This window comes from Elaeis guineensis, chromosome 2 (genome assembly GCF_000442705.2).
Source record: "Elaeis guineensis isolate ETL-2024a chromosome 2, EG11, whole genome shotgun sequence".
Taxonomy (NCBI): domain Eukaryota; kingdom Viridiplantae; phylum Streptophyta; class Magnoliopsida; order Arecales; family Arecaceae; genus Elaeis; species Elaeis guineensis.
Window position 1 is genome coordinate 116,415,604 of NC_025994.2, and position 23,437 is coordinate 116,439,040.

At 34.3% G+C, this 23,437-nt stretch overlaps 1 protein-coding gene and 1 pseudogene across 2 annotated transcripts; one reads left to right on the forward strand and one right to left on the reverse strand.

Moving 5' to 3' along the window:
* The first annotated feature begins 411 nt into the window (after positions 1-411).
* Positions 412-15,419, forward strand: LOC105040880 (uncharacterized; annotated as a pseudogene). Its single transcript, XR_012138340.1, has 4 exons — positions 412-466; positions 12,824-13,195; positions 13,878-13,925; positions 15,081-15,419. The product of XR_012138340.1 is annotated as an uncharacterized protein (transcript).
* Positions 15,420-15,603: 184 nt separating this feature from the next.
* LOC105040870 (mannan endo-1,4-beta-mannosidase 2-like) lies at positions 15,604-20,822 on the reverse strand. The gene is given in 6 exon segments (XM_010917612.4): positions 15,604-16,202; positions 16,360-16,475; positions 16,478-16,573; positions 18,874-18,996; positions 19,286-19,483; positions 20,003-20,822. Coding segments are annotated over 6 exon segments (1,299 nt in total). The 5' UTR covers positions 20,366-20,822; the 3' UTR covers positions 15,604-15,799.
* Between the last annotated feature and the right edge of the window lie 2,615 nt (positions 20,823-23,437).

Here is a 23,437-nt window from a genome sequence, read left to right on the forward strand (position 1 = left end):
ATGATAAATAATATGTGAGGAGTGATTCATTCAGAATCAAGGGTAATGTAAGTGGAGATGATGAGATCACGGTATTTAGTTGCACCATAGTGATCCTATGTTGTAATAATTTTAAATCATCCTCATTCTTCAAATCACACTTCAATTTAATGCTGAGGTACACGTCCATGAGGTCGAAAATCCAAGATACCTTTAGACAGTGATCTTGAGTGAAAATATAAGGATAAAAATATTCTTTAGTTTAGTAAAAAAATTTGATATATTAATATATCATTAATATATTATATCAATATTATATATATGATATTATATTATATTTGATATTATATATTAAATTTATGATATATATTATATTATAATATAATATTGATCATATTATTGAAATATTATTGTTGGTGCAGAACTTCGTCGATGTCGGAGAAGCTGGAGTTGAGGGATTACGGCTGCCGCCGGAACTGCAAGGAAAGTCTAAACCAAATTGGGGGTACTCCGGCAAGATCCTCCGACGCTCAAGTTAGTACTCTGCTTCAACAGAAATGGAGCACTCGAATGAAATTTTAGTAGAGTTTAGAGATAGTGCTTAGAGCTTAAGAGCTTTTCGAGAGCTTGAGAAAATTTATCGAAACTGTTGCTTTACCCCGTTTTATAGTAGAAGGCGGTATGGTCCCGTCATTAATGGTGCGGACAACTGGGGAGTTATCAAATCGTCGGGGCTGTCAAATCGGCGTGGGTTGTCAGGTCATCAGAATTAACCTATGTCCTTGGCAAGACAATGCCCAGGACGGTCGCACAATATGTCCTTGACAGGATAACAGCCCATAGCGGTTATCGGCGTTTGACGGGTTGGCCGATTATATTCGGTATTCGGTTGTCGGGACGTCGGGTGATGACTCAAAAATATCATCGGCTAATTTGGTGCTTGTGGAAGTCGGACGTCGGTTGTCACCCCCGACAGTGAGTCGGTGATATGGGTTCGTCGTCCGATTGGAAACAATATTGGTCTGTTTGACCGGCATACCTTCGATCAGATATTGTCGGCAGTCATTGTCGGAGTCGTCTGTTTGTCCGGTGGGTAGAGTCAGGTGTTGGTCGGACCGGTCCGAGAATAAGTCGACATACGGGGTCAGTCGGTTATCCCAACAAGGACCATGCAATGGCTTCTTTCCTGTCTTATGGTCTATGACCACCACCATATGGGCTGATCACTGGGAGGTCATAATAGTGGAGACCATAGAAGATTCAAACTCCTTCCTTGGCATCCAGCACTACTCAGTTGTAATTGAGATGGAGTCCGTCCGTTGTAGAAGTTCGTCTGGAATCCAATGCTGTTGTAGAAGTTCGGACGGAGTCCATTCTTGTAGGAGTTCGGAAGGAGGCCGCTTACTGTAGAAGCTCGGATGGAGATCGGTTGCCGTGGAAGCTCGAATGGGGACCGTTATTGTAGAAGCTCGGATGAAATTCGGAAGGCGGTCGACCACTGTAGAAACTTGGATAGAGTCTGATTACTGTAGAAGCTCTGCTACTGAAGAAATCCGAACATTGACGAAGCTCGAAAGAAGCTCGGAGTAAAGTCGATTGTGACAGGAGGAAGTCTGGAAGAGATTCGGAGAGTAGTCGATCACTGTAGAAAATCGGCTGATAATGAAGCCCAGAGAGCATCTGGAGTAGTCCGATAGACGACTGAAGAAGCTCATTATTGAAAAGTCCGGAAGGTATTGTTGGAGTTCGTCCGTTGGAGGAATCTGGAGGACATTGTAGAAGATCGACTGCTGGAGGAGTCGAATGTTACTGTGGAAGCTCGGACGGTCGGGGGAGTTCAAAAAGATGCCGCACAAGGTCGGAAGCCGGAAGAGTCCTGGGAGGGTTGGCCTCTTACAAACTTCGATTGGGGTTATTTTATACCCAACAATTATGATTCAATGATAATTTTAAATTAAAATAAAAATATCTTATTATACTTTATATATATATATAATATTTTAATAAATTACTTCTATTTGCCTTATTTTTTCTAATCAAAATAAATATTTATATTAATAAATAATATATTATAAGTATAAATAAAAATATTAATTCTATAATAACAGCTAATATATTTTTATAGGATTAATAATTTATAGGATTAATAAATATATTTTTATAGAATCTATTAATTATTAATATATTAATAAATATGATAATATTTTATTTATAATATATTATATATATTAATAAATATATTATTATGAAATATATTATGGATAATTTTGGTATTATATAATCAGTGATTTGGATTTTCATAGAGTGCCAAATATATTATTCGTGGATATCCAAGGATCTTTAATCACTAAATTATGGTCTATCAAATATAGTGATCTTAGATCATCTTGGTGATCTTATTTAGATCATCAAATGCTATATGAAGAGTCAAAAGATAAAGTATTGAGAGGCATCGTAGGAGTTGGTGTGTCTTGCTATTTTGTGATTAAATGATCAAGCATCCAATTAGTTCGGTAATTAAAGATTTTTGGATATCCATGAATGATCAAGCATCCAATTAGATGTTAAATGAATGTACAGTTAGGGCTGAAGACAAGGTTGAAAACAGATTAAATATTGATATTATCTTTATCACTTTTGTTTGACAAATATGAATCGCAGAATGGATACCAAATTTTTATCTGTACTTGTTTTAAACAGATGTAGATATGAATATTGACAATATGGATATTATTTATATACTTAATTTTACAGGTAAATATTGTTCTAATTTTCTATTTGTTAAAATAAAATAAGTATGTCTTGTGATTTTTATTTTTATCTAAAATAACGTAAAAGAAATATATATAATTGTATTCACTTTATCATCTATCACTTTTAGTGGATCTTAATATTTGATTAGAAAACTAACTATGAAAAATGCAGTCCTTCTAATAAAAAATTTCATTATATGAAAAAATAAAATAAATACATGTTGATGTCTTTGTTCTTTTTTTTTGAGAGTTTATGGTTGTACAAGACTAAATAGAAATTATCAACAAAAGGAGATATTTGAGTACTAATCCAATTTGATGAATCTATATTTATATCCATTTTTTTTTTCCTTTAGCAGATACAATATGGATATCTCTATTCTATAGAGCATTTTTAGCTCAAGTGATCTCAATACAATTGTACAGGTTGCTCAAACTCTCCTCGTATAAATTCTAAACCAAGTTATGAACAGATCTGTGCTCTCCTTTGCTTTTGCAAGCCAATTGTGTTCAGGTTGAGCTCGGTTTGTTTTCCAAGCTAAGCTCAAACGAGCTGCTAACGAGCCGATCTCAAGCTATACATGAATAGCTTGAATATTTTGCAGCCCTAGATTTAAGTTTTATCTTCATCCCGAAAGATTTTTCACTGTCACTTTGATGTAGATGTCCGCAATTATTCTTGCAAGGAAAGTGCGAAGAGGCGCCAATCAGTCGAACAAATGCTCGCTTGGTTTGCAAGTGATGCGAGCGTGGCAACCAATGCCTATGAGTTGCACTTTTGGTAATTGAGTAAGTGCCGCCCAAGCTTTGCTCGTCGTGCAAAACCATCAATGGCCGAATTGGCTCAACGGTGGCATCATGGCGAATTGGCTCAACGTGGTGGTGATGGAAGAACCAAATGGCCTGAATGATGCTTCGCCAACAATCCTGTCTGAGGATTTCAAATTACTAAAATATCTAAGACGCGATTTTTGATGTCCTGAAAATGATGTAATGAGGGATCAATGAACTTTGATCTCTGTGTGAGTTTGATGTGATCTATTTTTAATTTTATTATTAAAAATAATTTAAAATAATTAAAATAATATTAATCAATTAATTTTTTTTTGAGATAAGAATAAATTTAGATTAAAATAAAAATCATTGTGATTATGTTTTTTCGATGGAAAGAAGAAGGTGTGTTAATTTAAAAAAAGTTTAATTTAACTATAAATATAGTTGTGATTCTCTATCAAGTATAGGCATCAAGATTTTTAATATGGATTAAAATATTTTTTTGCAGGATAGAAGAAGATAAATTCATTTTTTAATATTTTTTATAATTTTTTGATCATTAATTTATTTGACTTGGACAATAATAATTTGAGACATATTTATTTTATATTCAAATTAAATTTTTTTATGTTCAATGATATTAAAACCTTTTTATGCTATTTATTTAATTTATTTTTATATTTAAATTAAATTTTTTATATCCAATGATACCAGAACCTCTCTGTGCTATTTTGGTCAACCCATTGATCTTGATATTATATAAAATTTTTAATATATCATATTTTTACTTATTTTTAATATATTAGAGGTTGATTATTATTAATGAATAAAATAAAAAAGAAAAGAATCTTTCGTTTCTTCTTTCGATATCTGATGGGATGCGGCTGATGGTGCGTGTAGTGTCGGTTGCAGATCTGACCGACCATTCTGATCGACTATTTGTGGTCGCAACCATCGTGATCTAGATCCTGTATCCCATAAAAAATTTATAATTTATTTATTTATTTATTTTAAAAAATCTATGTTTTATTTTTTTGCTAGAATTACTTTTGAATAAATAAATAAATAAAAGGAGTACGGAAGAAATTAAAGGAAGAAGAAGAGGGCCGACAGTGGGCCCTCCTCTCTTCATCACGGTGGTCGATCCTTCGGCCTATATCCGGCGACCACTCAAGGCACGTCGCCGGCGACCTTCCCCTCCAGCAGCCACCCGTCGGTCAAATAAAGCAAGAGGAAGAAGGGAATGGATCACTGACGGTAAAGATGGAACGGTCGGATGAAGGCAAACTGGCGGTTTCTCCACCCTAATCGTCGGCATAAACGGGCGGTGACTTTTGGGAGAGGTCGGCGGTCTATGGATTGGGCTTTCCGGTGGCCGTCGGTCAAGATTAAAGGGAGGAACACCATTTTTTTTTTGCCCCTTCTACGCGTATCTTCCGCAGAATCAGCCAATCGCCGGCCATCGGTGGTCGGGAGGCCGATCTGGGCTAGTTCCCGTTGATTGGGACCGGCCAGTCAGTAAGGTCTAGGGGATGCTGCCGGAGTTCTGATGCTTTTGCTCCTCGTCAATCTCCCATCAAGACCGGCCAAACGTTGACACACCGACAGGAAGGCGAGAACCGGCCGCTGATGTTTGGGAACGATCGGTGACCCGCCGATGGTGCATCAGATGGAAGAGGGTCGCCAGCCATGGGCATGTCCACCTCTTGCGGTCATAATCGGGAGGAGGAAGAAGGTTAGAAAAATTTTTGGGTTCCGACTCGAAATCTGAAACCTGGTTACCCATTTTCTTAAACCGGAGATTTTGTAATTTAAATTCTGATAAAATATATATTTAATAATTTTTTTCAATAATTAACCGGATCAGATCAAATTGAGTTAGTTTAATTTAACTTAGCAATATTTATAATTAAACTCCTGATAAAATATATATTATTTAAAAATCTATTTACTTGAAAGAGATTTTGTAATTTAGTCTCCGCTAAATATTTATTGCATAAAGATTCTTCTAAATTATAATTTATTTTAAGTATATAAAAGATTATTTTTTATTTGCTGAAAATTTTTGATCATGATAAAAAAATTATAATAAAATTTTATATGTTTATTTGAGTTTTTCGATGCTATATTAAAGTTAGTGAATTTATTATATTTAGGATTAGCTATAGTATCCTAGATACAGTAAAAATTATATAAAGATTATAAATTAAAATATAATGGTATTGAATAAAATTATAATTAAATCATAAAAATAATTTACTTTACTCACAAAGAGTGGTTATTTTTGTAATTTAATTAAATAAAATGATATTTAGATATTAAGATATAATTTTTTTCTAGATCTATAGGTATAAAAATTTATTATTTTTTGATATCTTATTAATAAAATATTAGTAAATTTTATGCATGATGCACCTTTGTTCATAAAAAAATTAAAATTTACTATTACAATTAATATTGATGATTTCATATTATAATTTATGTTTCATAGCATTAAATTTTCTATATTTATTGATTATTGCAGCTAATCCTACTACGTATATTAATGATGCTGTTCTTATTCCAATGCTAAGTGTTGATAATTTTTTTGATTGAAAAGATAATATTCTTTGCACTTTTGGGTATAAGGATCTTAACCTGGTACTCCATGTGGATGATCCATCTATTCCTATGGATTCAACTACACCATAATAGATATCGATATATGAGAAATAGGAGCAATTTAATACTTGATATTCATCAAGTTCAAGTGCCTAAAAATATCAGAATGTTAATCGATGGGATAAGGTCAAGAATTTTATGAAGACCATTGAAGAATAGTTTGAAAATTTTGATAAGGCATTGACCAGTATCCTAATGAAGAGGCTTTCAGGCATGAGGTTTGATAATGTTAAGATGTATATGACTATATTATAAAAATGATAGATATTCCTGTTCAACTCAAATCTTTGAAAGTTGAGATTTTATTTTTTTCTAGTTCAATTCATTTTGAATTCTCTACCTACAGAGTATGATCCTTTCAAAATTTTTATAATATATATAAGAAAAAATGATCTATTAATAAACTTTTGACCATGTATATTCAAAAGAAAGGAAGATTGAAATAAGAGAAGCAAGATATAAAGCATAAAAGTGCTAATCTTGCTACTCATGATGAAGAAAGAAAGGAAAAATATGCTCCTAAAGGAAAGGAGGATGCTGCAATATTAATGAAGCATCATGATAATAAAGTTGCATGCTTCTTTTATAAGAAAAGAGACACATAAAGAAGGACTACATAAAGTATAAGAAATGACTTAAAAAGAAATATACTTTATATTTTTAGTGTGTCGTAAATATGAAAAGTGAACAAAATGTCTACTCAGATAATTACATTCACATCTTGAAGCTGTGGGAACCTTTAGATTAGTTTTGAATTTTATTTTATTTTAGAGCTTGAACATATTTTTTATATTCCAAATTTCTCTAGAATTTTGTTTCTATTTCCAAGTTAATAAATATTAGTTTTGATTTTTATTTTGAGAATTCTATAGTTAATATTTTTAGAAATAAAAGTGTTATTGGTATGATTTTCTGATAAATAATTTATATAAATTGTATTTAAATCGAAATTATGAATGTAATCATTCTTCTATGCATGATGATAATATTGGTATAAAGAGAAATATTATTAAAAAAAACTCTTAAGTTTATGGCATAAAAGATTAGCACATATTCTTTAGAGATAATAAAGAGATTGGTAAATGATGGCATTATATAAAAAATATTGATTTTACCAACTTTGGCATATGTTTGGGTTGCATAAAGGGAAAGCAAATTAACAAATCCTCTAAAGATACCAAAAGGAGTTCTAACATTTTGTAAATCATATACATCGATATCTATAGATCATTTTTTACTTTCTATTTTAATGGTTAGAGAAATTTTATATCATTCATCGATGATCATACTAGATACATATATCTCTATCTTCTCTTTGAAAAGAGTGAAGCACTAAATATCTTTAAGGTTTATAAAATAGAAGTAGAGAAACAAAGATCATAAGATCTGATAGAGGTGGGAGTACTATAGAAGATACATTGAAAGGGATTAGTCTGTAGATCTATTTGATAAGTTTTTTGAAGAAGAGAGAATTATTGTCCAATACACAATGTTTGAAACACCACAACAAAATGGTGTGGCAGAAAGAAGAAATTATATACTAATGGATATGATAAGAAGTATGATTAATAGCTTTAATCTTCTTTTATCTCTTTGGAGTGAAGCATTAAAGATAGCAATGTATGTCTTAAATAAGGTTCCATCGAATGCTATATCTAAAATTTTTTTGAGTTGTAGAAAAAATAAAAATCAAATTTAAGTCATTTATATATATGAAAATATCTAGTTGAGGTATGGATTTATAATCCACACTTAAATAAATTAGATTTCAGAATAATTAATGGCTATTTTATTGGCTATGCAGTAAACTCCAAGAGATATAGGTTTTATTGTCTTACCACACACCTAAAATAGTTGAAGCTTGGAATACTAACTTTTTTGAGGATTATGAACTTAGTGAGAGTGATTTTCCTTGTTAGAATCAATTTGAAGAAATAAGAGATTAAATTGATCAATCCACAAAAGATATCAATTTGATTGTTATATATTCAAGAAGATCCACAAGATTATTTTGAAGAACAACTAATTCAAGAACAACCACTCTATGAAAAATAAGTTCATATTGAGCCTACTAACGAAACTACTCAAAATATAGATATGATAGGATTAAGAAGATCCTCAAAAATAAGAAAACCTACAATTTTTAATGATTATATTGTCTACCTATAGGAATCCAACTTTAATGTTAGGCCAGATAATGATCCTCAATCATTTTTACAAGCTATGAGTAGAAATAAATCCACATTCTAGTATGATGCCATAAAAGATGAGACAAAATTTATGGCTAAAAATTAAGTCTGGGATCTTATTGGATTACCACAAGATACTTCAATCATTGGCTACAAATGGATCTATAAACAAAGAGACTTCTCAGGTAAAATTGAATGTTATAAGGCCAGACTTGTAGCTAAAGATTTTACGAAAAAAAGTATTAATTATCATGAAATATTCTCTCTAGTTCCAAAGAAGGATGCATAAGATTAATTGGGACTTTAGTAGCTTATTTTGATTTAGAGTTACATCAAATAGATGTGAAAGTGATATTACTGAATAGAAATCCCGAAAAGATAGTATACATGACTTAGTCTGAAGTTTTTGTATTAATAAAGATATCACCTTATCAGCAAGTTAAGAAAATCTATATATGAACTTAAACAGGCCTCCCATCGATAGTATATGAAATATCATGATGTTATTAGCTCTTTTAGCTTTACAAAGAAATTGTGGATTAATATATATACCTTAAGATTAGTGGGAGTAAGTATATATTTCTGATCCTATATGTAGATGATATATTACTCGCAATCAATTATTTAAGTTTGCTAAAGAAGATAACTATTTTTTTCTCAAAACTTTGATATGAAGGATATGGGTGAAGTCTCTTATGTCATGACATAGAGATTCATAGAGACAGATCACGAAGATTTTAGGTTTATCTCAAAGAGCCTATATTGAAAAGGTTTTGGAAATATTTAAAATGATAGATTGTTATCTTACAGTTACAAACATTATGAAAAGTGACAAATTTTGTCAGAATCAATATCTATAAGATAAATTGAAAAAAGAGTAAACGAAGAACATCCCATATGATCTACAATAGAAAGCTTGATGTATACTCAAGGTCAGTACAAGAGCTAATATTACATATGTAGTAAGAATATTGGGTAGATACCAAAGCAATCTTGACCTTGATTATTGAAAAGCTGTAAAAAAATTATATGGTATCTATAAGGAATTAAGCATTATATACTTATCTACAAATACACTGATCTCTTAGAAGTGATTAGATATTCGGACTCAAATTTTGGTGGATGTGTAGATATGAGAAAGTCTATATCATGATTTTTTTTTTTTTTTGCTAAGGTGCTGTATTTTGGAGAAGTAACAAGCAAACTATAATTGCTTCATTTATTATAGAGGTAGAGTTCGTTGCATGCTATGAAGCTACTTCACAGGCAATATAGATGAGGAATCTCATTTCTAGTTTGAGAATTATCGATTCTATTGTAAGGTCAATAAAGATTTATTGTGACAACTCAGCTATAGTTTTTTTTTCTAAGAATAATAAAAGTGGAAGTCGTAGCAATACATTGATATAAAGTATCTTGTTATTAAAAATCATGTCAAGGAGTATGAAGTGGATATCTGACATATTAGTATTGAATTAATGATTGTAGACCTCATGACTAAAAGATTATCGGCCAAACAGTTTAAAGATCGTGTAGATCATGTAGAAATCATTAGTTTAATTCTTATTTCATTTGCTTCTTGTATAATATTTATAATATTCTTAGAAATAAAGGACATATTTTTTTTTATGCGCATAAAATTTATGTCATAAATAAAGTTAGACTCTAAATATCTTATAAAAAGCTATTCATTAAGCAAAATATAAAGTGCTTAAATAAAGAGTATCATGCATTATAGTACATGGAAAGGAGTATTCAGTTTAAATGATATGATTATCATGATTTATATATTAAAATTTCTTATTTAAGTGGAAGTTTTAACTTGAGTTAGTTTATGACTATATTACAGTTTTATTTATCACTTATTTAGTATCTTGATTGTGACACGTATGCTAAGTCAGAGAATGTTGTACCTGTCCCAAATATTAGGAACTTGAAGTGACTCACTTATAAGTTTATCGTTAAAGATAATTTAAAATAATCAAGATGATATGAATAATTAAAACTCTTTTAATATAAGGATAGACTCAATTCAAAATAAAGACTATTATGATTGTGTTTTCTAGATGGAAGGAAGAAATTATATGAATCTAAAAGAGTTCTCTATCCTATAAATATAGTGTGTGGCTCTCCATCAAGTATGGGCATCGAGATTCTCAGGCATGGAGTAGAAGTACTCTTTTGTAGGATAGAAAAAAGACAGATTTGTTGACAAGATTCATCTTCTAGTACTTCTTACAACTTTTTTGATCATTGATTTATTTAGATTTAAATAATAATGATCGGAGAATGTTTGTTTCTTTATTCAGATTAAATTTCTTACACTCTGTTCCTAATCATTCCTCCACCTGCTCTATTCAGCCAATGCTCACACATGATGGTGAACATAAAATCCATGTCTAGCCAACTAATTTCGCTATTTGCTTAGGCTACCCTCTGTAGCAAACTTACTGCCGACTCAGACCCAATAGTTTCAGATATTTCTGATCCAAAACTCTGTAGATCTTGTGAAACCTGTAGACAAGTCCAAAGCCATCCTGGAATTCACTTCCTATTAGACCAGATTAGGCATGCCCCGATATATGATATAGACAACGGAAGGTCATTGGAAGCAACACTGGGTGGTGAGGACGATACTCCATGTCAAAGATGGATAAGAAATTTCTACCAAAAAAAAAAGATGGATAAGAAGAGGGCCTATAAGGTTGAGTTGCTTGAGAAAAAATTAAGGATCGATAAGGACGTGCAATATCTCTGCATGACAATGAGAGTTTGACTTATCGTTAGCGTTACTATTTCATAGAAGCAACCAAGAAAAGGGGGAAAATATCTAAGTTTGGATAGCTACTCTGGCATCATGTATGTAAAAACACATTCAGTACATGAATTTGAGCGGATGATTAACTATGTGCTTTATCAACTAATAGGTAGACAAAAAAATTTGATGCTACTACATGACACGGGTTAGCACTCCCTCCTGGAGGGGATGTGATTTGAGGTTGTGATAACTTATAACCATAGGTAACAATGGAGGAGGTCATGAATTATGCTCATAGGCTTCCAGAGGGCTCCATGAGTCATGCCGTCCCAATTTTCAAATCCATGTTAGGCACTAATTCCCAGGAGGCCACTGGATGATCATGGATACAACCTGTTGCATGCGTATTGCGTGTTTTTTTGGATATTAGGAAGGGCTAATATCAATCGTCTGCCCAACTCTTCCCATCTCAAGGGCTTACACCAAGAGGGCATTTGGTGATCCAATTGGATCACCACGATGATCTAAGATCACTGATGATCCAAATTTTGAAGTGATATAATCTCTAATGATGTAAGATCATGAATTTGGTTTGCCATAGTACAGTGATTAAAGATCTCGGATATGTACAAGCTACTTATTTAGAATGCTATGAAAATTTAAGGTCATCGATCATATAATATCAAAAATATCTCTGACAATTGTTTGAGAAAAAAAATTTTAGAACAAAACTAAATAGATTTTTTCTCTTTCTAATCAGGACGATCGGAAAGAATGTAGGATTTCCTTCTCTTTTGTGGACATGACGTCTCAAATACTCGCTCGCATTCCTTCTCTTCCGTAGAGAAGACGCCTCAACTTCCACCATGCTGCGGAAAAAGTACCGTAGTAAAAAAAAATGATTTCTTGTTTCCGAAAGTCTCTCAGATATTTTAGTTAATATATTTTAATATAAGATCATCGTGATAGAGTGATGTTGGATATCTATCCTCAAAAGTAAATTTTCTATCACAGCATTGGATGGTGATTTAAAATTACTGCCATGAGGGTCACAATGGTGCAACTAAATATGTAATCTCATCACCTCCATCTACATCATCTTTAATCCTACATGAATCATTCCATATCAAATACCTCCAACTAAAATCGAACCCCATCTTTTTGTCCAAGTGACAAAGAATGATACCATGGAGGCAAGCATTTAACCAGAACTGGTTATCCAAGTCCACATGAACTGGAAGTCTGCCAAGGATATTGGTTTTACTTACAAATTTTTGTTATCTTTATAAACATTTTGTAAGGTGTAGGATTGTAAAAATTTTGTTATCTTTATAAACATTTTGTAAGGTGTAGGATTTGTGTGATAACATTTTGATTAGTTAGGCTAAAAATTGTATGTGCTGAGCTACGATACCTTCTTTCTGGTAGAAAGCTACGATACCTTTAACCAGAAAAGGATCCAAAGAAACGAACGAAACCAACTAGGGGCTAACTCCAAAGTAGGCGAAGCTAGAAAAGACTCGACTTCTCTGTACCCCAGAAGATTGCAAGGCAATTTCTCTCCACAAAAACAAAAGAACCACGAAGCAAACAAAGCAAAACCAAGCAAATTTCCTTCCAATTTGCGTCACCGGGTTATCTCCACGCATTAGAATTTTGAATCGATCTCCATTAAACGTCACGACAGACAAAGAAGACGACTTGACTAGCACTGTACCAAGATGTGGACGTAGCAGCTTGCGTGTGCCAGCGGTATGGTCTTCAGCCAGGAAGAAAAAGAGGGAGATATGACAAGAGAGGCTTGTGGGAAACCACACACCCATTATTGAGATTCCTTCCGGATTATTCGTCTAGAGGCGTGTGCACGGCGCTGAGAAGCGTGTGGGCTCTGCGAATTACCAAGCTAGCCTCTCATGGCCAAGTAAATGCCTATAAATGCCCATCGCCTCCGCCCTTCCTCAACAACGTATTGGGTGATCGAATCTATCAGAGTTACAAACATTGTCTCTGGTTTCCTGCTTCGAAACTCAAAACATGTCGACCTGCGGCAACTGCGATTGTGCTGACAAGAGCCAGTGTGTGTGAGTAACCATCTCCTATTTAACTTGTTGTTCGTCTTCTTTTAATTTTTATCTAAGCCTGATCAGTTAACAAAGTAGTCATGACCAAGCTTGTATTAGTCATAGCTTTGTTTAGGTTTTTGTCCTCTGATATGATGAGCATGTCTTGGAACCACCGTTCCGACATGGTTGGCAAGTCTTTCTTGTTGACACAAGAACTTGGATTTGATTCCCATCCTCAACTAATAAAAGAAAAGAAAGAGAAAGATGGTGCTTCTAACCCTCCTGCTTCCTGTAATTTTAAAAAAAAAAAGGAAAAAAATAATATTAATGGAATTAGAAAATACTCCAGAAATTGTGGCCTATTGAGAACCAAAAGAGCTCCTTTTGTAATATAATTCATTATTTCTAAGATGGCAAGTTCATACTTAACAGAAAACAGAACAGAGTTACGTTATATCAGTTCCAGAATTTTTCCAAGTTCCAATCCCTCACCTCCAAAATTTTCTTGGCTTATTTTGGATAAAATCTTACTGAAGATGGAGTTTAGCTGGAATAAAGGCATATCTGCCTATTTGAATTCATATTTGATATACCAAGATTTGGTGGGAGAACAGAGAGAAACCGATTATCAGATGCAACAAATAGATTTTTCTTATTCAGTTTTAGCATCCTAATAAAGAAACTGGCTTGGAATTTGCAGGAAGAAGGGAAACAGCTACGGCATCGAGATCATCGAGACCGAAAAGAGGTAAAAATATTTCTTTGTTTCAGGAAATTAATATATTAGACAAATTAAACCGTAGCTTGGTGGGTGAATCGGTCCATATAGTTCTTTCATTTAAAATCTAAATATTGACTTTCATCCTACTGTTATATCCTTAAAATCGAAAGCCAGTAAATTTGTGATGCTCTTTCATTTAACTATTATTTTCAAGAATTAACCATCATCTTATCATAATTCACTATAAATATTCTTCAAAAAAAAAAATACTATTAATCGTCTTCGATGACATCATAATCTAGTGGTGATATCACAACCATAAGTGAACCCCGGTGTATACGCAAGTGCGTATGTGTTACTGAAGCTTTTGTGGAGCAACCAATATAAGAAGAGTTATGATGTGCGAAATATTTTGAGAAATCTTTTGGTGATGCAAACAAAATAATAATCTCTTGATGCCAAAACATATGATCTAATGTTCCTGACAAAATCCACAAATTATAGCAAGATCAACTATCTAAAAGACTCAAGGATATTTTGTTGTTTGTATGGAGGGGATTTGAATTTCAAATTTCAAAATTCTTTTCCTATGACTGGGGGGAATAGGGAGATCTCTTTTTTCTTTCTTGGTTGTACTTTATTTTCATTTTTCACTCTCTTTTTGTACTTGCTTTTTTACGAATAAATTGGTGACTTCTACGCTTATGCACAGTAATCTCCGTTGTTTGTAAAAAAGAAAAAAAAAAAAACTATCTAAACTTCAAATAAGTAAAAGATATAGTGAATCTTGGTTTACATGGTTAAAAGGTGCCAGAACTGATATATAGTCTGGATTATCGATAGACTAGGGTAAGGTGATGGGCTACCTGTGATGGTCGCTTAAGAGGCCTTTTATGAATTGAACATCCAAAGTAGGGCTTAGTTTTGAAATCTCTCAGATAAACCAACTCAAATGAAATATGCTTGATGCACCTGGACCATGAAGCTCATATATTGGGTTTCTCATGTAAGCATATGATGAGACCTGGGTTTGAGTTTGGACCAGTTTAAGTCCATCAAGTACTCATATCTCATCCCAATTTCGACCTAGAACTTAAATATCTAAGAAAGGAAAGACACTGTTTTAATCCTTTCATGTGCACAGATCCTGAAATAACGTTTCTTCCATGACATTTCTTTCAGCAACTTCAACAATGTCATCGATGCCCCGGCTGCTGCTGAGCACGAGGGCAACTGCAAGTGTGGTGCTAGCTGTGCTTGTGTGGATTGCAAGTGTGGCCAATGAGCAACATCTATGAGCACTATAGCAAACAAGAAAAGAAAGAGATATGTGTGATATGGGTATGTTGGACTAAATAATTTGGATATGTTTCTGTCATGGTGTGTTATTGTAGCAAGGATGTGTGTCTGTCATGGTGTGTTATTGTTGTAAGGTTGGAGGAAGACAATATCTGGCTTCCTTATCCAGTTTCGCACTAATTTCTATTACCTGTTCTAATTAATGGATTGCTATTGGTAGAATTTGGTTTCGGCCTTGTTCTTTATGCATACTTTTATCTAGCTTAATTCACCATTGTATCACCACTCAAGTTCCATATGTAGGATGGCTGTATGCAGCTCATAAGGACAATTCAGTGATACAATCTCTAGTATTCTAACATTATACTCCACAATGACAATGATGGTCAATTCCATCTTTTAAGAAAACAAAACAAGTCATTCTTTTCATTTCCCACTCAAAGTTCATTCATATATTGCATTCTCTTTGTGATAACTAGTATTAAGACCAAAGGAAAACTTTACATAAAGACCATATGCCGAAGAACTATATCCTTCCAAAACATACCTCAGCTTTCCCCTGTGGATTTCAGCAGAAAAACATGAGAGGAGACATTGTTTGTTCACTCTAAACAGAATTTCCAAAAACTTTTCTTTGCCAAATCCTTCCCGTAATGTAGCGACGCCAGCCGACACGACTGCCCCTTGATCAGCTGATACATGGAAGGCCTCTCCCATGGGACAATTCCGAAATCGTCATTGTATTCTTGCATGCCTTCAACCATAAATTGCCAAACGAAGGCACCTGCCCCAGCTCCATTTTTCTTTGCAGATTCGTGGATGATGTCAAAAATGTTCTTGTAGAAGACATCTCGGTGGGAGTGATCGAAGTTTTTGTTCCTGTTTGAGATTCCAAATTCTGTAAACAGGATGGGTTTCTTCAGTACCCTGTCTCCATCTTCAATGTGAGAGACCACCCATTTGGAGATGTACTTCATTTTCTCATCAAATCCAGCTTGCACCAACCTACAAGAGCACAAATCTTTTACTTTGCTTCAAATTTGTCACCTAACTATGAGATCTGATCCGGAAGCTTGGTACGACGACTTGTTGGTTGCTACATATTGCAACCAACCAAAAACAATTACCAATATATGAAAAGATGCAACAATTGGTAGCTTACCAGTTGTCAGGATAAATATGAACTGAAGCAAAGTCGATATCTGGGATTTTGGAATTGCGGATGAAATCTGATCCTAGTGTGCTGAACCATGGTCCAGGATTCACACTCAACTTCTCGGTGGACATGTTGGACCATAAAATCCCTCAAGTCCAACTGTTAAAAGATGTTTCTTGTCTATTGATTTCGCGTATGCTGCCATGTCTTCAATCCAATCCTGCATACTTCAAAAAAGCAGGATCAATGAAACCCTGAAATCCAGACTCAAACATTTGATTTTTTTTTTTTTTTTTTTTTTTTTTAAATATGCTAGCATACTTTTCAAGCAGAACATGTCAATCGCTCTCTTGAGTGCATTGTTGCAACCACTATGGTGAACATAACAAGCATCATAATTGGATTTTCTGCATCCGGACCTAGTAGGTTATCTGACTTGCACTGACCTATAAACCTTGCAACAATCCAATAATTTCTCTATTTAGACTCCACTTATACACATATGAGGATTTCTCCAATCATTCTTCTTAATTATGTATTATTTTTCAGTCTTGAAAGAATGGAATTATGCCAAGAATCTAGATCTAGGGCACTAAAGCAAACAAAGAACACACAAGACATATTTGCATGGCCCATCTTACAATATATGTCCACTGGCAGAGGTTATCAAAGAAGGCTTACTAATGATAGGAGAGCACAAAGACAAGGAGAAACCCAAAAGAAATTTCTTAATGTAGCCAACACCTTAAAAACCCAAGCAACAAAAATGATATTCCACGACTATAAAACAGATGAAAATACACATGTATAGAATGGGTGAAAAATAGATCAACCCACTATATGGGCCTTCAGCCAACGCAATGGGCCTCTGCCCCTGGTAAAGGGCCCAAGGAGAGGCCCCATACAAATGTGCCCTCTAAATATAAGACATGGCATGACAAAAGGAGTTTTATGAAGCAGGACTTACAAAGTTGTCATCCCATCTCTATTGAGCAACCAGATGTTCTATGTTCGATTCTTGGGTGGTGCATTCCTAAAAATCTAGACTTGGATAATTAAAATGCTGGTCGGTCTCCTTCCCTTTCTCTTCAAAAAGAATAACTAAATAAACGGTGTTTCAAATCTTATATTTCTTTTGCTTTTATTTGCCATCAATTAGGTCAAATGGTCACACCAATAGATTCACTAAAGTAAAATCCAGTTTGTATGTGGCATCTAGTCTATTAACATCTGTTTATCTCTTAAATTTTGTGGCTAACTTTGCAACATGTGCAGTAACCAGTAAAGGGAATTCAATGAACTCGCTACAGCCTACCTCAATTTAGTAGAACTTGCGCATCTCCCTTGATGAACCACATGTAAAGGGATAGCTGCAGGGCTCTAACCTTGTTGCAGAGTGAGAGTCTGATCGTTTTTTTCTTACTTCCAAAAATCTAGTTGAAATAAAGATTGCGAGGCTGAATATAAGTGTGAAATCATTCAGTAGAAAGGTTGATGAGCTACTACCTGGGAATGTTTACCATACTATGTGTTTACATTATAGCACTTGAGCATAAATGGTGGCAAACAAAAGTTCGAGTCCAAACTGATATGACAATTTTCGACTTCACTGGTATAATCAAAATAACTTGAGAGTACCTAATTTATTGTGAAGCCTTTGTCTGAAAACTTATAATAGTGTTGTTAGCAACGAATGCAAGTTCATTAGAGTATAGTCATTATAACATCAGATAAGGTAAAGGGCATCTAGAAATGCATTCTGAGTTGGTTCTTACCCTCATTCTTAAGCTTAAACTTAATTCTTTAGTTCATGTTTTCTATTCAAAGGTTTTGTCAATAATTTTTCTACAAAAAAGACAAATTTGGTCGTTTATTCAAGATATCCTTGTTAAAGATACAGCAGCTGCACTGCTTGGTATGAGTATCAAGTATCAACCATCCTTTGTTATGTGAAGAATTAGTGAATCAGAAACAATTCTGGGTCACTTATACAGTGATATTGTTAATACAAATTTGGTTTGTTCCAGCAGTAAGAGAACAATATCAATTTGCTATCCGTTCATTAAAAGCCAAATTTGTTCTTGAGATGAATAATACAAGCAATTAAAAAATTGATTTTTTTTGTCACTTGCATTTATCTGTAGAAAATAAGGACAGGAAAATTATATAGAAGGTACAAAACTGAGTGTCATTTTAGATATGAAACATAAGGAATGAAGAATAATGTTTTCTCTCATCATTCGATCTCCCATTTATCATCAGAGAGAGAATTCTGATGAAGTATAGCAGAAAATGGGGTGTTCATCATCAAATAAAGTACTGAATAGTTTGCTCCATTACCTGATTTCCAATCGAAAAATCTTTGCTATTTTCATTTATCCATTAAAAAAAGAAAAAAAAAAAGAAGAAGAAGATGGTCTGACTTCACTATGTAATTGTGATTCTATACAATAATACAACTTATTCTCATAGTATTGTTAATGCATCCACATGAACAATAGATGCCAAAAGTAGACTTACTTGGAGAGTGTCTCCAGTTGCATCAGACATACATCGTGGTTCATTCATCAACTCCCATGCAAATATTGCAGGGTCATCTTTATATTGAATTCCGTTCAAGTGATTCTTCCTTGTCAATATAGTCTATAAAAGAAACAGAAAAAGAAAAAAATATTAGAACAGATAAAGTTCACACATCACCAAATTCATTTCATATTCTCAGCAATTATACGTCCAAAACATAAGCGCTTGATGTTTAGCTGGATTCTGTTACATGAAGATATAATCAGACACCAATCCATGTCCTTTTAAATAGCTCTTTAGGTTATATGGAGTTGACAAAATTCAAATAATAATTATAGTATCGGCAGGAGAAAAAAGCCATCTAGAGGAGCTGCCTGTATTGAGATACCTGACAAGGAACATACATTACCTTCAGGTAAGTCTTGAAATAACTACGAATGGATGGATCATAAAAGAAGGAATCATTGGAGGAGCTCAATCCAATGCCCTCCTCCCATGCCCATTTAACGTACTGTGTCTTGCCACCATAAGCTTCTAAATTGTTCGCCAAACTAAGGAGCAGCCTGATGCCATGTCTTCGAGCTTCCACGATGACTCGATCTAATGCCTGCATCTCCACACTAATCAATACTGGAGACTAATCGGTATTATAAAAATTAGGAAAAAAAAACTTATAGTAAGAAATAGAACAGATAATTTATCATGCAATTATCAATAGAGAAGTAGAATACATGACAGATGCAGGTATAAGAGAATAGATTTTTCCTTTCATCTCAAAGAAAGCAAATCAAATATCAACTGGATCAAATAACAGTTCGGTCATTCAAAACTCTGAAAGCTCAATGCAGTTACAATTGCCCCAGAAAATACGGAGAACCCACTAAACATATAATTTGATCAAAAGAAACAACTTGAAATCAAGACAATAATACAAGGGATCAAGAATAAACACCTAGAAATGTTTATGATATATCTGATGTTACTCTTGGATCTTCAGAGGTAGAAAGAAGACTACTCCAAATCTCTGATATAATTAATCAGCAAATTAATTACAACCATTACAAAAACTCGTGAAACTCAGACGGTAAATGAGATCTTGGAAGGAAAAAAAAAGGAATCTGATTACCTTAAAGACCCGTTCATCGAATCGGCCTGGAGAAACTTGCAAGGCATTGTAGGTGCCATCATTGAAGGCCCAAGTCCTGCAAACTGTAAGCCCCATCTTTGCCCCATTCTGGAACATTGTCCTCACCCTTGGCCTGCTGTTCTCCTCCACAGCCTGATCCATCAACCAATAGGAGTTCCAACCATTCACATAGAATGCCCTCCCATCCACAGTGAACTGAGTCCCCTTCCTCTCCACAAAGCTCATCTTAGGCTCAATGAAATGGAAATGGAACTCCACCAAGTCCCCAAAGGACAAGTATATGAAAGCCACACAAGATGCTAGGCCCAGAATGGGATAGAAGACCCCGTTGCTTACCAACATTGTCTTGAGACCTAGTTTGAACAATAGCTCTTGATTTCAAGGCAGTGACTTCCCTTTGTAACCCCTGCTATCTCCACTACAATGTTCTTAATATCAGAGAATCCAAAGGGGAAAGGAGTCCCCAGCCCCAAGCCTTGGGCAACTAGGTGACAAAGATGCTCCGTGTCCCCAGATCTAGTTTACTAAAGAAAAATATATAAAAGAAAGGAAAAGCTGCTCACAGGACTTTGGTGCACTCAAAGGCTCTTCATTCTCGGTCACTGCACAAGACCCCAGAAAAAGAAGTCTGCCCTTCACCAGAGCAATCACATGACCTTTCTGACCAAGAACAACTGGACTTCGGTAGTGCCAACTGATGCCAGATGCTGAATCTAGAGTCAAGCTGTGCAACCTAGAGAAATGCAGGAAGGGAGATGAGGGTAGAATAGTGTAGGAGAGTTCTGGTGACCTTGGATGCCTTTATATTATTGGCTTGTGCGGAGGGTGGATTACAACAAGGTCTATTAGAGCTCCTACAGCTTGCCGCTGCTGCTCATTTTGGAGGGAAGGGAATTTGGTGCAGTGCTGGTATCAGCCTAGCCCCACCATGTCACTGGAACGTTTGCATCTACTGATGTCATCCATATGACATGTCTTCAAACTTTCTGAAGAGAGAGAGGAAGCCTTTTGGATTCACTTGATTATGTGTATGTATATGTACCAACTCATATAAAATGCATTTGGCCATGTGAGGAATGAGGACAAAGTTGTGGGGACTTCTACTTAATATTTTTTATGGAGATGTCCACTGTGTCAGAGATTCAGAGGTTTCCTTCTTCACATGCAAGCCAATGAACTAAGGGAGCCATTCCTTTTTTTTTTTTTTGTTATTTGGTACAGTTTAAGGAGATTGATAGGTTGTAGTAGTATAATTTACGTGCTTCAGAATCGTTCTAAAGCTGCTTCCGTGGCCATGATGTGAATGCCCTATTGGTGTGTCTCTAGAATTAATACGCATGAAGAGAATAAATCTGAAGATTAGAGTGAATAGCTTGAACGAGATTTGATCGACCACCAAGCACAGATTTAGCAGCTGGGGATTTTGTCTCAGTTAAATACTGGAAATTAATTAACAGTGGTTTTGAAAAAGTCTCATCCTGAAAAGGCCAAAGCAGTGTTGTCTTAGAAGCCAAAATAATACATTAACGATATGCAGTTGAAGAAGATTTTAGATTCAATTGCATTCAGTAGAAGACGCCATTTATTCTAAGGTTTCTTTGGATGGAACCATGCATCCAAATGGGCGACCAAGAAGAGTAGTTCTGCCACATTTTGTCGCTCACCTCTGTGACTTGTTACAAGTATTCAAATTGAAGATTGAAAACCAATCACTCGCAAACATCTGAATTTTTTCTGAAATATACTATTTTAGTAGTGTAAGGTTATAATTCACTTTTTTTTTTTTTTTTTTTGAGCGTGCTCTATTCAGATTCTTCATTCTTAATAAAGAGAACATATGATCACCTCATTGTTGTTTAATCAATTCATGGAGTCCTTTTTTTAAGTTAAGAAAATAGTGTTCAACTGATAAACAATGATTGCTCAAAGTTGGTCGTTTCGTTTTACAGATCGGGCAAGGTGGGGACCTACTCTTTAATTTCCCATTATATTTAATACTATGAAGGACTATCCATGGAACATGGCATATATATTGGCGACTTGGTATACCCCTTGCTAAATAAGGAGGACCAGACCATCTGATGGAATTGCCAAACCTGAGCCTCAAACCCAACCTTCTTTTTTTCTTTTGTCAGTGAATTCCCCCAACCCAACCTTTGTTTGGACTTTGTCTAGGGTTACCAGTAGTCCACCAGCTTCATACCAACCCCACCAAACTACATCTTCGTCACTCTCACCCGTAGCCAAACATAGCTGGTTTCACTTGTACTCCACGAAAGGTCTGCGTCCCAGTTGCCACCAATGTTCCGGTCGTCTGGTTGCATAACAAGTAATGTCAGGCAGCTACTTAAAAACCATAGCCACAGTTGATGATGAGATTTGCCTCCTAAGATATACTAGGATGTCGCGTCCGATAGCACCTCACAACCATCTAGTTTTTTGCTGCTGCGTTGTTCTTTTATTTTGTTTTATTTTATTTTTGAGAATTAGAAGGAAATAAGATATATACCTCATCCAATTTTGATGATCGGTTTTGCCTCCTAAGATATATATACTAGGATGTCGCATCCGATACCACCTCACAACCATCTAGTTTTTTGCTGCTACGTTTTTTTTTTTTTTCTAATAAGGGAATAAGAAGGAAGATACTTCACCCAGTTTATTGAATTAAAGGTGAATTTGCTAGCTAGTATGAAAAAAGAAGTATAGCAAGGAAAAGAAAGGAAGATTTACAAGCAGAACCTCGGTCTCTACTACTCCAAAATTTAAAGATATCTTATGATCTTGCGAAGGAAGTCTCGATTACATTTTCTAATCCTAGAGCTCCCACTGTTTGGATGACTAGCTAGAAGATTTTCTGCAGGACAGAAATTAAAAGATGGAACATTGGCAGCGAAGGAAGATCCTCCATTCCTTCGCAGTCATACATGCAAAAATATTAAAAAAAAATTATCTATAGATCTTAGGTAATCTGAATTTATTTTTAAGTCCTTGAACTTGTCAGATGGAATAAAATCTCCTTGAACTGCTTAATAATTATTTTTAGATCCCTGCCGTCTACAGATTTATTTCAAATTATACAGATTTATTTCAAACTACACAGATTATACAGTTTCTGGTTATCTAGTTTCAATAACTAATTATACAGATTTATGTTCAGGTTATACAGATATATTCTTTATCACATCGTTATCTTATCTGTTATATAATTTTATTATTGATTATGTAATTGGACGATAGGACTTAAAATAACTCTTAAGTAGTTTAAATGATTTTATTCCATCAAAAAGTTTAAATACTTAAAAATAAGTCAAATCAATTTAGAGATTTATAGGTAATTGTTGACAAATAGAAGTATAAACAGAAGAAGAATAGAAAAGAGGGTGAAGACGAAGATTTCAGAGGAAGAAGGAT